This window comes from Monopterus albus, unplaced genomic scaffold, assembly GCF_001952655.1.
Source record: "Monopterus albus unplaced genomic scaffold, M_albus_1.0 scaffold205.1, whole genome shotgun sequence".
In the NCBI taxonomy this organism is placed as follows: domain Eukaryota; kingdom Metazoa; phylum Chordata; class Actinopteri; order Synbranchiformes; family Synbranchidae; genus Monopterus; species Monopterus albus.
Window position 1 is genome coordinate 1,071,976 of NW_018128085.1, and position 17,128 is coordinate 1,089,103.

Here is a 17,128-nt window from a genome sequence, read left to right on the forward strand (position 1 = left end):
TATATATATAAGTGAAAAGCAGATGTTCCATGTTGTAAAGGTTGAGAAACTGCCTGGTCTTTAACCCACATGTGGCTGCCGATCACTGCCTATCACTGTACAGTATACTGTAGCTATAGAACCATCTGACACCCAGAAAGGATTTTGTAATTAATGTGAACTCACCCTCCATAATGCATCAAAGCCTATATGCTATAGCTTTGAAAATGGAGTGAGCACACCTGCAAATGTTTGGGGAAGCTCCATTATAACAAGAATAAAGACTATCTGGCTTGAAGTGAGGTGCCCACTTTTCAAATTGTGCAGCTGCCACACTGGCAGCTTCAACAAACACAACTGTGATCAACATAAAATATATTTCACACTGCAGCACATTAAGTCATTAGTTCATGTGTGGTTTATGGTTGTGCTTGTAACATGGTTAAACTGAGCTGATGCCTCCTGATACACAGATGAGGAAATTTAGAGATGCATGCCTGGGCTGGCTGGCTTAAATGAATGACTAATGTTCTCCTTTCCCTCAGCAGCTACTGCTGAAGTGCCCTTGGAAAAGGCACTGAACCCCCAATTGCTCCAACTACGCTGCTCAATGGCCAGAAATGCAAAATTGAGACTGCACTGGGAAGCTACCAAATGGGGTTGTGTGAAAGACTGCAACCAAGCAGCCACTTTGCAAATGCTGGCTCATTCTGGCTGAGGCTTATAGCACAAGATGGTTTACTTTCTGAGTCATTTTGGCAGGTAACTACTCATAATTTGGAGGTTCTGCTCTATTTTAAAAATCTAGTTGGCCTATAAAAATGTGAAAGTATTTGATAAATATATTTAGATTAGCAGCTACATTGTTAACAAGCCAACCATAGTTTAGGGGTCCTACTCTAATTTTAGTTGGTTGTGAAAATAAAGGGCTTTAGAGGTTTCACAATTTTGCTAGTTACAGTGACCAGTAGACACAATTTGTAATGCTCTGGTGTGACATAATGGTGACATAAATATAAATGTGTTCACTCTCATCTTGCCTCTTCTGGTCAGAGACACAGGTTTTCAAAAATTAGTTGCAATAACTTTAGGGTTTTCCTTTTTCCTATGTGCAATAAGTGCTCTTACTATAATACATCCCTTAATTTATTTTCTGATTTGTGTGCATAGTACCAACACTCTTTGTCTCTGATTGTCTTTTGTGTATGTATGTGTGCAAAAAGAATAGTCTTGTGTGGGAGAATAAAAATCTGAACTGAGCTGAACTAAACTGGTTACATCAAGGTTAAATTATAATTTTGAAATTTTTTTTTTACCAAAAATTAAACTTTTTTTGCTTTTCCAATACCTGTTCATGTTACAAGTTGAGAGCCTCTGGTGTAGAGGAACAATTTCCATCTGACTGCCTTTATTATATTGAATATAATTTATGGTGCAGCTATTACTAAAGATCAATAGCACTTAAACTGTTCCACTGATATTGAAAGCTGCACTGATTTATAAGCAGGTCTTGTCTCACACACACACACTATGTTTTCATTCCTTGTGGGGACTTTACATTACCGGTAACTTACATTTCCTTTAGATTTATACTAACCTTAACCATAGCTGCTACTAACCCTAACCCTAACCTTAAACCATGTTGCCAACCTAAAATTCAGTGATTTCCTTGTAAATAATATAAAGGTGCATGCACACACACATACTTGTGCTTCTATCTTTGTAAGGACACTCATTTACTCATGCTTTCCTTAGCCCCTTACCATAATCTTAACCACCAGAACTAAATGCCTAACTGTAGCCGTTACCTTAACCTAAACCTAATTCTAACCTGAAACATAAAAGCAAGTCTTAACCCTGAAAAAGAAGTTTCAAAAAGTGAGGAATGGCCAAATGTTGGCCAATGTTGTCAATTTCCAAAAATGCCCTCACTCTGTAGCAAAAGAAAAAAAATATGGTCCTCATTAAGTAGCAACTACAAGAATACTACAGACACACACATCGCTTGTATATTTGATATAAAGCAGTGTCGCCCCAGTGTCCCAATATTGTCCTTGTTCATTTGAATGCACTTTGAGGCACAAACACATGCACAGACGCACACACTTGGTTGGATGAAAGAAATCTGGCTTTTCATTAGGCTGGAGTGCTGTGTGTGTGTTCTTGTACTTGCTCTATAGTGAGGACCAAAAAAAGTTGTTGTTTTTTTGCCACAGAGTGAGGATAGTTTTGGAAAGTGACAACATTTTGGCTGGTCCTCACTTCCTGAAACAGATTTTAATGGCTAAGACTTGGTTTTAGGGTTGAATTTAGAATTAGGTTTAGGTTGGGTGTTGGGGTAAGGGGCTAGTGAATGCACTATGTCAAAGATATAAGCACAAGTATTTGTGTGTGTGTGTGTGTGTGTGTATTTCTATGGCTGGCAGAGTGAGGACTGGTTTGAAATTTAAACCATGGGAATGAAGACAGTTTGGGAAAGTGAGGACATTTTTCCCAGTCCTCACTTTCTCAGATCCCTTCAAAGGGCTGTTTGAGGGTCAAGATCTGGTTTTAGGGTTAAGTGTTAGAATTAGGTTTAGGTTAGGTATTAGGTGAAGGTTTGGGGTTAGGAATTTAGTTGTGATGGTTAAAGTTAGGGTTAGGGGCTACGGAATGCATTATATCAATGACTAGGCTCACAAAGATAGCTATACAAATGTATGTGTGTGTGTGTGTGTCTGTTTGTCTCCATAAAGACAATGATCATCACTTTTATTGGCCAAGTATGTTACACACACAAAGAATTTGTCTCTGGTACAGAACTGAGGAAGGCATCTGTGGCACCACCATCACACAAACACCAATGGTGGCGCTGTCCCTGCACGGTGCTGCTCTGGCCATCAGAAGCAACCTGGGGTTCATTGTCAGGGGCTCATCCAGTTCATCTTCAAAGTTTGAAGGGCCAGCTTGCCAGCAAACCTGTACGCATTCATTTGTATTCATCCCTCAAGGGAACTTTACATTGACATACATGTATTGCCTGGAGACTCACCCTAACCCTGCCCATAACTACTACCTGTCTAACCCTAACCCTGCCCTTAACCTTAACCTGAAGCCTTAACTTAAACCAAAACTTAACCTTATCTTAAAAGTCAACCAAGTTGTTACCCTAAAGTTTACATTTACATAGTTAGTAATATAAGCATGCACACACACACACACACACACACATTCCTAACTGTCACTATAAATAGAGTGCACAGCAGAAGACAGTGTGTGTGTGTGTGTGAGGGCCAACTACACATGCACTAGTACTCAGAGACTGTCAGCACTGTCAAGGATATGACACCAGCTCTGCAGAGATCAGCCAGCAGATAGATAAATCCACTGGTGGAAGTCGACTGAAATCCTTTAAACCCAACAGGCGGCGTGCTAGACTAATAAAGCTGAGCAGCAGGAGATTTTGCACAATCATATTAATTACTTGTAAAAAAGAACTGGGAATGGCAACATTTTTAACTTGGAGCTGCAAACCCAAACACTTAATGTGCAGTCACTCATCAAACCTGTAGGGTGCTTTTATTTAGGACCGCAAATAACAACAGGTACATCCACCCATCCATTCAATATCTATACCACTTATCCTGAAGAAGGTCGCACGGGGCTGGAGCCAATCCCAGCTGACACTGGGCGAGAGGCAGGGTACACCCTGGACAGGTCGCCAGTCTATCACAGGGCTGACACTTAAAGACAAACAACCACACACCCACACTTATTCCTACAGGAAATTTAGAGTCGCCAGTCAACCTAAGCTGCATGTCTTTGGACTGTGGGAGGAAGCACCTTGAGAAAACTTACACAGGCACAGGAAGAACACGCAAACTCCATAAAGAAAGGTATCACGTCGGTTGGGGCGCTAACACAGAACCTTCTTGCTGTGAGGCAACAGCGCTAATCACTGAATCACCATGCCATCCACAACAGGTACTTACAAATTAAAATTACAAGTACCTATATGATCCATATGGTCGTGTGTCTCTTCTCTCTTCTACTAAGAGCATCTCCAGAAATAGCACTACTACATTGGGAGGCAGAATGACAAGCGCTCCACTGATATTAATGACAAAATTGCTCCGGCAAGCTTTACAGACTTTTGTTATCATAGAAAGAGCCATAAACACAATGGCAAACACTGTCATCATGCAAACTCTCATAAATGTGCTGTTACAGTTATGAAAGATGACAAACTCAGCTTTTTGTTTGTTTTTAACAAGTCAAATCGAGCCTGGTTTTTAGGTCAGAATATATTATTAACAGATAAGCTATACTTTCCTAAATACAGTATTCACTTGCTCTCATTTTTGTTACACACTGATATAATTTCATTCGCCTGAACAAAAGCCAACAATTGCCACAAACCAAACATGACATCAGAAAGTAGCACACAGCCCCTACATGTGACAACAACACCAATACTCACACCACTGTGCAGGTCAAGTTCACTGGCTAACAGTTAAGGTCATTTTTTAAATCAGAATGTCATTTTCCATCTTTGGAATCTTCAACCAGCAAGCAGAGTCAAACTCAATTTGAAGCATTGAATCAGTCCTTTATTGAGGTCCCCATTTCAGTTTTGATCACATAAAATGCTACTAGAAATGTCAAACCCTTTGAGAATGTTATTGATTTGCTGATTTATCCAATTACTGGTTACTGGTAATAGCAACCGCACATAGAAAGTGGACATTTCCACCCACAATTTTCATTCCTTGATGAAAACTCAGTATGACACTTGATTTACATTACATTTGTGATATATAATATCCATTCATCCACCCATTATCCTTACTGCTTATCCTGAACCGGGTCGCAGGGGGCTGGAGCTAATCCCAGCCCACATTGGGCAAGAAGCAGGGTCCACCCTGGACAGGTCGCCAGTCTATCACAGGGCTGACACAGAGACAGACAACCACGCACACTCACACTCCTACAGGCGATTTAGAGTCGCCAATCAACCTAATCTTTGGACTGTGTGAGGAAGCTGGAGAACCCAGAGAGAATCACACAGGCACAGGGAGAACATACAAACGCCACACTGAAGGGCATTGGGCTGACAGGGGCTCCAACCCAGAACCTTCTTGCTGTGAGGCAACAGCTCTAATCACTGTTCCACCATGCCGCCCTCAGCATATAATATTGGCATATAAAGTGATAGTGACTGGCTTATTATTGCTAATGGTATTGCTTGCTTGATGCGTGTTTTTGGTTCTTAACATGGAGTTTGTATTTCTGCTGTGGGAAATACTTTACATTCTGGCTTTAAGGGACATTATGAACAGCTTATATACAAAATATTTATGAGAAAAATCTGCACATACATTTACAAACTATTGGTAAAGAGGGAAAAGGTGCTGAAAGCTCCCCTGATACAACTGCTCCCAAAGAGCCATTTGCATGTTTTTGCATAACTTTCTTCTCAAGTATGCACACATACAGGACACACGCACGCACACAACCGCACCTACTCACAAGTTGATAGGCACAAGCAGATACAGGCAGAGTATTTGTTTTTCCCTTGACAGTTAGGAATCGTGGACTTCACTTTAATAGCCTGCACTGAACTGTGGAATTAACATGAGGTCGAGTGATTTGAGAGAGAGCAGGAGCGAGGTGAACTTTTCTTTCACTCACTACTCTCTCCTAAAATTTTGACACAGTGGGTTGCCACCCTGTCGGGGAAATCCGTCCCGTCTACTGAGCGTCCCAGCGTCCTCCACAGCAGCTCTCTACAACAACTCTCCGTGCAGACAAAGCAAGTTGAAATTCACCCCACGCACCGAATACTGACATACACACTCCCCCTCTCTCTCCATCTCTTTATTCCCTTGCCAGCATAGGAGTGTGTGTGTGTGTGTGTGTGTGTGTGCGAGAGAGAGAGAGAGAGAGAGAGGGAGGGAGGGAGAGAAAGAGTTGTGCTCTTGGAGAGCGTTGCAACAACCTAGAGCTGGGTAGTCCGAGAGTACCAATCCTCTCTGTTTACTGCGCCTCAGACTTGCTCCCCAGCATTCCAAAGCCATGGGTCACCGAACCAAACCCAGACAGGCACCTGTTCAGCCATCCGGTCCTTAGACCAGTCACCCAGCACACCAGCTTTACCCTTCATCACTCTGCTGCTGATTAATCCAACCAGCCACGCAGTGATAAGAGTCTTCCCACCAACCACACATCACCACTAGATATCTAACAGGCCATCATCTATCCAGCCATCCACACATCCAGCGGGGGATCGCAGCTATCTCCCTGGAGCAAATGCGAGCCGTTGGGGAGCGAGGGTCTTACCTTGAGCGCTTCTATATCCAAAGACGTCGACCGGTCCATGACTGAGAGTGAATTAAGTACAGCGAATCTTTTACGAAAACAGAAGTCCCACAGGCGAAGCAGAGGAGAGAGAAAGAAATTATAAACGGAAACCAAAAAAAGTTGGGATGTTCTCTAGAGTCTCAAACTCTGCTGCAACATCCTCTGGATTAATGTTAGGTTATTAATATTCCGCCCCGGAGACGAATTTTCTCAGTTTCATTCCTCCCGGTGGGTCGCTTGGTAAATTCAGGACTCCACGCCGTGGAAGACCCCCGCCACCCCTAGTCCCTGGTTTGTCCGTGCAGAGGACTGAGGGAATAAAAAAAGAAACTGAAATACAACAGAATTAGCCGTGCGTAATGTTTAAAGCTGCATCTTTTGCGCAGTTGACGATCTAGTAGGTCTTTTTTTTGTTATTTGCCTACATCTGAGTAAGAAACGCCTCCCCCCACTGCTGGAATGAAGCCGTGATTTAGACTCTCCTGACAGTCGGTCAGCGGATAAATGCCGTTATATACCGTTGGATCCCAGTAAATGTGAGTGTGATGCTGTGTCTGCTCGTGCAGTGGTCGGCAACTGGAGAGAAGGAGCCCGGATCAGAGTGATGATATTATGCCTTGCCTGGGCGACTTCCATGCGGCAAACCGCCAGAGATATCAGGTCTCCCCGAAAAAAATAGGGAAGGAGAGAGAGAGAAAGAGAGAGAGACAGAGGGAGAGGGGGGGGAGAGAACTACAGAGAGACTTGGTAAGAGAAATGCTGAAGGGAGGAGATGAGAACTGAGTTCAGATGAGAGGAGAGAACGAAGGAAGGCTTACACTGTATATTCTTCCAGTCACTGATGCACCGGCGTGCGCGAGCGTGCGTGTGTGCATGTGAAAGAGAGAGAGAGAAATGCGGTGGCTGTAAGAAGGCTGCAGAAAGTCTGAAGTGTGCGTCTGTGCCCGCACGTGTGTGTGCGTGCGTGCCAGGGAGAGACAGGCATGTTTGCCTAACAAGATGTAGGTGCACTGAGCTGATAGAGTACAGTATATTTCTATGAATATTACAGCTATATAATCACATTGTGCACGTTGTACATCGAACTGGCAGACAAAACTTTTTTCTTTCTTCGTTATGGTCCAAATTGTTCTCATCCTTCACCTGTATAATAAGATGTCGCCGCCTGCCGACTATACCGGGGGCCTTAATTATTTGTCACACACTTTTTGAATGAGCAGAAGAGAGGGGAGGCGAGACAAATGGGGAAGGGAAGAGCAGCTGAGAAGGAGAAAAAAGAGGAAAGAAGAAGAGGAGGGGGCAAAAAGAATAGAGGGGAGGAGGTGGCAAAGATATAAAAACGAACCTAGAGGATAACACGGAAGAAAAAAGAGGAGACAATGGGGCGGAGAGGAGTAGCTTTATGTTCATCAGTCCAGTCTGACGACTCCTGGCCAGCATATCTGGAGTTCTGGCATGTTGTTTGCCTCGATGTTTAGGGTTATATGCCCTAAATTTTGATAAGTCTCACAAAATAAAGAATGAACAATACACTGAACTGCCTTGGAGACAAGTTAAATGTTGGAGGGCATTGTTACCACATTATTATTAAAACAGAATACAAAATGTGTTTGACATTATGACTGCAGGTGAACAAGACACTTCAAATATGCTGAGTAATCTTCTCTCATAGACTCATACTGTACCTCCAAACAAAGTTATTAGTGCCCGCAAAGTTAGAAATGTGTGTTTAACAGCATCACTAATTAATTTTATCTCCAAAAACAGTGTATACCGATGTATAACTAAAACCATCCAGGTAGTATAAGCTATGGATTTGACATAAACAGAATTTGGAGCCAAATTTACATTATTAGAGAGACAGTTTCTTTAGTTTCAACATTATCTTGTTGATTGACAACCTTCCTATTACTCCTCCAGGATAGCATCATCTCTGTTTACATTAAAGATTTCTTCTGCAACTTCAAAGCCTTGCTGAACACATACACATAGGCAAATGTGCACACACACACACACACACAGATATGTCTTTTCAACAGCACACACAGGAACATTTGTTGAGGGAGTCGGTCAGAGATAACGAACATCATATTAATGAATGCCTCACTTCCTCCCTTTCCGTTTGTCTGACTCTCTTCTATTCTACCTCTGCTCTCTCGGTGCCTCTGTGTCGCATCCCAACGTCTTCATCCCTCTCACTGTCTCTCTCTTACTACCAATCCTTCTCTACCCAGAGATCTCTCTTGATTTCTCTCTCTCTCTCTCTGTTTTCCTTTTGATGTCACACCCTCCCAGCCTCCCGCTCTCATTTTTGCTATTTTCCGCTCCTTTGTAACTTAGGGAGCCCCACCATCATTTCTCTTTCTTTTCTATAAACTTTGTTCTGTTGGGCAATTAATCATTTTTCTCAGGACTTGTTATTTTTTATAAGGGAGCAGCTGACCTCAGATATGGGCGCCCAGTCCTATGCCAGCTGGAAATGACATCACCCATCTCTCTCCTCCTCTCTCTCTGCCTCCAGTTCCACCCCTCTGCACCTCTAACTGTTCCTTATTGACAGTATATTCATCTCATCTGAAATGGGAAATACATTTAAATGGAAAGGAGAAATTGTGTGAATGACTGATTTCCATGTTGTTTGAGGAGGATTAGGAGACACTAAGGGAGTTTAAAGGTGATTATCCTTATCCTTATCTGTACAGGTTTCCTCAGTATTTACTTTTTCAGTTAACTGAGAAAATAAGTTGCAGATGAGTCAGTAGTAGCCTAAACAGCTGCGTCTGTAAGAAAAAACCTACTAGATGCAACCTGCAGTGTATCTTATTAACTTTTGTGACCTTTGCATGAAAAAGTTCAGACCCTTCAGCTCTGCGTAATAACCATGCAAGGCAGTTCCAAAGGAATAATTTGACAAATTTTGCAACCAAGCCCAGCAAGTCTGGGAATGTTTCCATGATTGAGCTGCTATAGAGTGAATGAACTGTGGTTTAACAAGACTGCAACACACACTGGTTGTTTCACGGTGCACTGACTTTAATATTCCGACATGCGTTTCATTTCAGCAGTGTGTGCACGTGAGAGAGAATGAGAGAGAAAGAGCAAAAGAGAGCAACAGAAATGGAAAGAGTTTGTGTGAAACAAACAAACACTAGATCTATCCTTCGCTAATTTATGAGTTTTGTGGTCATTTGTGTTGCTGTCTGATTTATATGTTATTTGATTTATCTTTTAAAGTATTGTTCACTTCTAGTTGACAGAAGATTCTAGAGCATTGGACCAGTATCTGGGGATTTATCAGGTTTCTTCCAAACAGTCAGGTCTTGAATAATCCACTCCTGCATCTACTATTGAGTCATTAGCACAGTCCCCCTCTGCCACCTTGCTGGAATGATCTATTCACCCTGCACATCAGGACACATTCTGCCATCTACCATTTTGCATCATGTTGCCCATGAGGGAAACTGAAGAAGATGTTTTTTTCAGCATTGTCAACAGTATTTACCTCCTCAAAGTAAAATTATGTGGCTCAGTGCCGAATTGAGTCAATAGGGGTCATCAAGTTAAGCCAAATTTGATTTATATAGCCCAATATGTCTTAGTTTATGTGTATAGATATAAGTTGTAGGTAGATGTTAGGCATTTGATTCAAAACTGGACATATACAATTAATCATTGAAGCAGACACATTTGGTTAACTTTGTATTGTTAATGTGTGTAAAAAATCTTTTTGACTTACAGTGTTCCTGGTCCATGGATGGAGGTGGGCTGGACAAAAGATTGGACTGTACGATTTTGCATCATGTTGCCCATGTGGAATAAGATGTCCTGAGGGAAACTGAAGAAGATGTTTTTGTCAGCATTGTCAACAGTATTTACCTCCTCAAAATAAAATTATGTGGCTCAGTGCCAAATTGAGTCAATAGGGGTCATCAAGTTAAGTCAAATTTGATTTATATAGCCCAATATGTCTTAGTTTATGTGTATAGATATAAGTTGTAGGTAGATGTTAGGCATTTGATTCGAAACTGGACATATACAATTAATCATTGAAGCAGGCACATTTGGTTAACTTTGTATTGTTAATGTGTGTAAAAAAAATGTTTTGACTTACAGTGTTCCTGGTCCATGGATGGAGGTGGGCTGGACAAAAGATTGGACTGGCAGCAGGCCTGGACTGTACCAAGTGCCCAATACAAGAAAAGGGAGAGTTTGGAAGAAATAAATTGTTTATTTGTTTGTAGTGTAGGTCTTTGGTTCTTCTTACAATTGCTAACTCTAAGAGACGAGGCAGTCCAAGTAACTTCAAAACAGTGCTGATTTATTCAAAGGATCACAGGTAAAATTAACATTACACGCTCAGGTATCTTGCACCTCCAACCTGCATCATCAACTCTTCTCTCTAGTTATCCCTGACCAGATGTACCCTGTAGAAACTCATAAGCAGGCATAAGCATTTAACAGTCTAACTAAACATCCTATCTCCACTAAACATTTCTAATACATAAAGTATCTAACCAATTTCTATCTGACTAAAAATACCTAACAGTAGTTTATGTTAGAACTTTATTTGTCGAATTATGTTATTTGTTTTTAACATCTAAACAAAAATATTTAGTTGTTAGTGGACTGTCTGTTCAGTGTTTATTGGTAGATTATTTAGATAGTATCTGTGTCTCTTGCCTGTGTGTGTTATTGGTTTGGCCAGCCATTATATACAGTATGTTTCCCCATTTGTGTGGTCAGATGGTTTTTGTTTGAGGTACTGTGCAGTTCAGTTTGCTGTATTTTGAGTTTCCTTATCTTTTGTTGACCTCTTTTAGGGTCCAGTTTATTTGATATTGATGTTGTTAGTATTTTTATCTTCAGTCCCTGAGAATATCAAATCAGATAAGGAAAAATTTCCATAACCATAAAAGTTTAGGAGGAATCTTTCTTCCAGGACAAAAGGAAATGTTGTGTATAGAATAGAGCAACATAGTAATTTTATTGTAGTCAGGATGACAGCATTCTAGATTACATATGAAGAACATGATTAGGGAGGATGTTAAGCAGCTTCTGGGTGCTGCCAACAGATAGGACCTGAGCCGCACAATGGCCTCTCCACCATGAACACCCGGAAAGAGAACAGGCACACAAGAGGCAAAAGCACAGATATAAGAGAACAAATTATAGACAGAAAGTTTTTAGCATTACAGAATGTGAATGCAAAGTAAACTATATTAGCCACTTCCTCTCCCTTATCTCCAGGTTATAGAGCCAGGGAAGTATATGAAATGGCCAAAAGAGAATATCATTGAGTACAATATCATTTCTGATACTTAGAAGGCTAATGGGGTATTTTAGAGTGTGTGAGTGTGTTAAGGTAATGATGTGGTAGCTCCTTGTGGTTCTGCATTGTACTGAACTAATGTGTATGGGGTGAAGGTTGTGTGTTTGTGTGTGTTTGGAGGGGGTTAAAAATATTTTTACCCACAAAAAGGGGGACGGGGGACAGAAAACATTTGGAAACCTACATTAATATGTCTGCTAGTATAAATAAAAAGACATCACTGCTTTGAGTCTATGAAAAGTTTACATAGGTAGCCTAATATTAATTGCAAGACTAATGTGTTGAATTACATTAGTCACACAATGCCTTGGAGTAATTTCTTGGGGAAACAGGGAGACATGTCACCCTACTGATTTCACATAAATCATTTGTTCCTCTTCAATTAACTCTATCAAGTGTCTGTGACAATCTCACCTCCCAGAATATATGAGACAAAGAAACAGAGAACTCTGCAGCATTTGGTTGAGATGCCACATTTGTTGACACTTTTAACAAAGAGCAGACCCAGTCACAAGCCTGCACCTTAGTCAGGGAGAAGTTTTTATTCCTTTAGCCATCTAACTAATTTAAAGTGTTCTGAAACTGAAACACATTCACAAGTTGTCAACAGTCCACCCTTATGTGAATATAGGCTAGTAGTTCAGACTTAGGCTCTGTTACCCTTAAAAACTACAATACCCAGACGATACCGCGCTTCCAAACTGTACACTGATTGGTCGATTCAGAATCCAATCCTTTCGTGGAGACGTGTCTTACAGTCCGAGCATCCTTCCGTCATGGCTCCTATTTCGGCTATGTCGTTCGCTAACCTGACGGTTCTGTCTATCTTCTTCCTCCTGGTGTTATGCTTGCCGCCCGGGGGAGGGCAAAAGAAGAAGGAGGTAACGCTTCATCCTCTTAAATGAAAAATGTTAGCGTGTTATTTAATGAAAGGGGTGCACAGGTAGAATCTGCCGGTGTGCGTTAAGCTAGTGAGGGTTAGTCACACTAGACACAAAGTTCACCGTTAGTCTGAATAAAACTCTGGTTGCTCTGAATGGGAACATAGGAAGTTAAATAGTTAGCTAGTTAGTTATAGTAAGCCGTATAAAATCTGTTGTTCGGGGAAGAATCAATAACGCTGACATCTTCACTAGCTTCACCACTTAAAAACATTGCTATAATGATTTTGTTTTGAAATTCGCAAATACAGGAAGTGCTGTGTTTTGCTTCTAGTATAACTTAACAGTGAGGTTAGAGGATGCTGGCGAGAATCGCACAATAACAAGCTACATGGATGCTTGTTAGCTGCATTTAGGCTACCGTAACGAAGAAGGAACAGCCGCATGGCACTACTGTTGGATTAGTTTAAGAGGTTAACATATGGTCCTTTTTTGAGGCCATAGTGTGTCTGTTTCATCTGAAAGGGAAGTGAGGAGGAAGTTATTGTGGTTTGCTTGCTAGAGCTCTCATTTGCATTGATTTCATTTGTCACTGAGCTGAAAGGGCTCTTTGCTCACATACTGTTTGTTCACCTGCTGTATTGAGTCGATGGTAGTGACTTGTAAGTATACTGTTACTAATATACTATCTAATAACAGCACTGTTGCAAAAACATATCAGTCACTTCAGAAATTAAGATGACCCTCCACTTTTTGCTCCCTGATGGACGAGCCACATCCAACATGTTTGATAAGACCACAAACATATATGCAGTGAGTTATTTCCATCCTGCAACTCTACACTGAGAGTCAGCTGCTGTCATTAGCTTTTAAAATTAGTTTTTTTCCACTGATCTAACTGCTGTCATGTCTTTCAACATGAAATTGTCCTGGACATGTCTGTACTTCATTCCCGGACATGCAGCAACCTCAGGCTCTGCATTTCTCTCCACATCCTCTGGTCACAGTGCAAAAGCAGGATGTAAAATATATCCACAAAACTGTGTGCAGTCGAAAAATTCAGCTTTTACGATGGCACCAGTGGCTGTCAGGCAAACACACATGGATGCGTAACTGCCTAGAAATTATGACCATTCAAGGAGATCCTTAAACTATCACGTAACAAAAGTCTCACAAGTGAGAGTTTGTGAGATGTGTATAAACCGAGTTGCTTCTGCATTGAAGTACTAAAACATACGCATACTTCATTTTTGAGCTTTGGGTCACATCGGCTCTCAATGTGCAAACAGTAAAACAGCATAAGGCTGTGTAACCGCTTCTAAACCAAAAGCTAAACGACCACAGATGTTCGAGCAGGAGCCTGCTACTGTTTACACACAGAGTTTAGTGCTGTTACAACACTGCTAGAAAAAAAAGCTGAAAAAAGTTACCACCACCCAACCCAACCCACTACTCAAAGGAAATCTGGCTAAAGATTCACACAAATTCTCTGGCAAATTCTGACTCTTCACCAATATTACTAACTCTACCACTTAATCTGTTTCGTCTATTTGATCTGTAATACAATCTAATGTTAGCAACTCTTACAGCATCAGGACGTGAAGCAGACTCATGGACAGTTGGAACAGATACATTCTTGAGCTTCAGTATGGATGCAAATCCAATACTGACCCTTACTGAGAAAGCACTCTGACATGAAATGATTAGCATTAACATATAATATACAATGTTTTAGGGATATCTTCAGGAATTTTTCCAAAATAAATAAACAATAGCCATTGTGTCCTCGCTGGCTCTGAGAATGGAAGTAGGTAAAAATGTCTGTGCTTGTTTGTGCAACAAACAACCAAGCAGAATCTTTGCTTTCCTCTGAGGTGTGCCATGTTGCTGTTTGTCTGCTGTTCGATCAGGAAAATCACAAAAACTACTAAAAACGAACCTGAGTGAGAGAAGAATCTATGCAATCAACTGTTGTCATTTCACACTACATCATAAAGAAAGACAAATCCAAATGGCATGCTTGAGCAGAGGTTTTTACAAATGCAGAAAAAGCAAAACAGTCAGGGACTGCTCTTTTCTCATGTTTTGTGTCTCTACACACCGGAGACCCATGTGAATGTCAGAGAATGCTCTAAAAGTGAATTCTGCAAAATGTGTGTCCTTTAAATGAAATAGGAAGAAGGCTGATGGAAAAAGAGGGCAAAGCAGTGTGATGCACACCTTGTTTCTTCACACGCTTTTCTTCACAGTTTGATGCTCTCAGCTCTGATACAGAAGACAGACACTGGGACCACTTCCTGTGTTACCATCCAATAGAGTTGCCACTTCAGCTGACAGTGCTGTCACAAACGATGCAGGAGAGGTAACCCACAGTGCATTACAACTTTATTTCGAAACTATGATGACATACATTTTTTTCTTTTGACTGTGTGAAGATAACATCACAGATTATGCTAATCATGTTAGATGCCAGTGAAGGCCCTTAATGTGAGTCTTACAGGAAAAATGAGAGACTCTGCATCTAAGTAAGGGAGCTGCTTTGCAGGTGTACTGGACTGTGGTGTAATTAGGCAGAGGCCATGAATAATATAGATTGAATAACAAATCTCACAGTCTATGTGACATGCTTGAAAGCTCCTCAAAAGCCAATATATGTGGATCTCAAAATAATATTATTTTGTCAAACTACTATTCCCAAAGTAAACAATGAACTTTCATACTCAAATAAATAGTATGCCATATTATTTTTCCAAATTCTGGGTAGGGTGTAGCAATAAAAACGTATTACTGATGATGTTAAAAAAGCTCTTTGCATGATTTTTTGTTTTCTGACTTATGTACAATGTTACAACAGTCTGCTTCACATCCTGATGCTGTAAGAGTTGCTATTTTAAAATTATTTTACTGCTTGTGTATGAAATTAGCTTGTTTAACTTAGCCACATTAGCAACAATGTAATGCTGCACAGCTAAAATGGCTAACATTAGATTGTATTACAGATCAAATAGAAGAAACAGATTAAGTGTTAGGGTTAGTAATATTGGTGAAGAGTCAGAATTTGCCAGAGAATTTGTGTGAATCTTTAGCCAGATTTCCTTTGAGTAGTGGGTTGGGTTGGGTGGTGGTAACTTTTTTCAGCTTTTTTTTTCTAGCAGTGTTGTAACAGCACTAAACTCTGTGTATAAACAGTAGCAGGCTCCTGCTCGAACATCTGTGGTCGTTTAGCTTTTGGTTTAGAAGCGGTTACACAGCCTTATGCTGTTTTACTGTTTGCACATTGAGAGCCGATGTGACCCAAAGCTCAAAAATGAAGTATGCGTATGTTTTAGTACTTCAATGCAGAAGCAACTCGGTTTATACACATCTCACAAACTCTCACTTGTGAGACTTTTGTTACGTGATAGTTTAAGGATCTCCTTGAATGGTCATAATTTCTAGGCAGTTACGCATCCATGTGTGTTTGCCTGACAGCCACTGGTGCCATCGTAAAAGCTGAATTTTTCGACTGCACACAGTTTTGTGGATATATTTTACATCCTGCTTTTGCACTGTGACCAGAGGATGTGGAGAGAAATGCAGAGCCTGAGGTTGCTCGGTAAAATTTAGTGTAGAAATGCAGCTAACAGTGGCTAACGATGTTAACAGAGCTAACACCGAAGACCAGAGCTGTCCGGAATCCGGAAACACAGCTTGGAGTTGGCAGGCAGCTCCTGTTCAGCACCGTAGGGAGTTGACTAATCAAAGCAGACTGGGCTTTTAGGGAGGGGGTTCAGGAGCTAAAACAGAGCATGTTCACACAGAGGGGAACAAATGAACTTTATGAACATACAAGGGTGTAAACGTTTTCTAATAGAACCTTTAAATTACAATATAAACCTGAAACTGAACATAATTTGTTACCTTCAAAGCTAGGCTTGCAGTTTGCAGCAATTTTGAGACGATCCTGTGTTTGTAAATCTTTACAGCCCACCATGTTATTATCCACATGACAAAATAAAACGTGAGATGCTTCCACTGTTAATACAAGGTTCGAATCTGGGGCTCAAATCACTAACATCTAGTGGGTTGTGATGTAAGGGAGAATGAGTTTAGTCAGAGTACTGCTGAAACTTTAGTGTTGCACCACCTCATCAGCACTTTTTTAATCAGCCAACTTTGCATATGAATAGGAACTTGATTGAGTGGACAAACTCTGGAACAAATAAATAATAATGAATGGACATATACTTGACAGGAGGACACATATTTTGAATGAATGAATGAATAAAGAATTGGATGGGTCAACTAATGGATGAGCAAAGAGCCGAGTGGAAGAATAAACAAATGAGTAAATGGAGAAATTAACCACTGATGGAAAAGCATTGGAATGACTGAGAGGATTAATGGAAAAATTGAGACAGACATATTTGTTCTGCAATTTGATGTAAACAATTCATTTGTTATATTGCTATTTTTGATGGCTTGCGAGGTGTATGTGTACTTACTGTCAGTGTCACTGCTTGTAATATTTACATTTAGTAGACAAACAGTAACATCTAGCAACCTCCATGGGTGCTACAGTTTAGATACAAGGAACATTTTAATTTTAAATATGAAATCG

At 40.7% G+C, this 17,128-nt stretch overlaps 2 protein-coding genes across 5 annotated transcripts in view; one reads left to right on the plus strand and one right to left on the minus strand.

The window, feature by feature from the left end:
* Positions 1–6,998, minus strand: part of sgcz (sarcoglycan zeta) — a 363,877-nt gene extending 356,879 nt beyond the window's left edge. For both annotated transcript variants that reach the window (XM_020618429.1, XM_020618430.1), the window contains exon 1: positions 6,298–6,998. In XM_020618429.1, the coding sequence (XP_020474085.1) occupies positions 6,298–6,336 (39 nt within the window). In that variant the 5' untranslated portion in view covers positions 6,337–6,998. The remainder of the gene's footprint in view (positions 1–6,297) is intronic.
* A 5,404-nt stretch (positions 6,999–12,402) lies between these two features.
* tusc3 (tumor suppressor candidate 3) overlaps positions 12,403–17,128 on the plus strand; it is an 81,788-nt gene continuing 77,062 nt past the window's right edge. For all 3 annotated transcript variants that reach the window (XR_002276446.1, XM_020618449.1, XM_020618448.1), the window contains exon 1: positions 12,403–12,528. Coding sequence is in view for 2 of the 3 variants with exons in the window: in XM_020618449.1 (XP_020474105.1) it covers positions 12,424–12,528 (105 nt within the window). In the remaining variant the exon portion in view is untranslated. The remainder of the gene's footprint in view (positions 12,529–17,128) is intronic.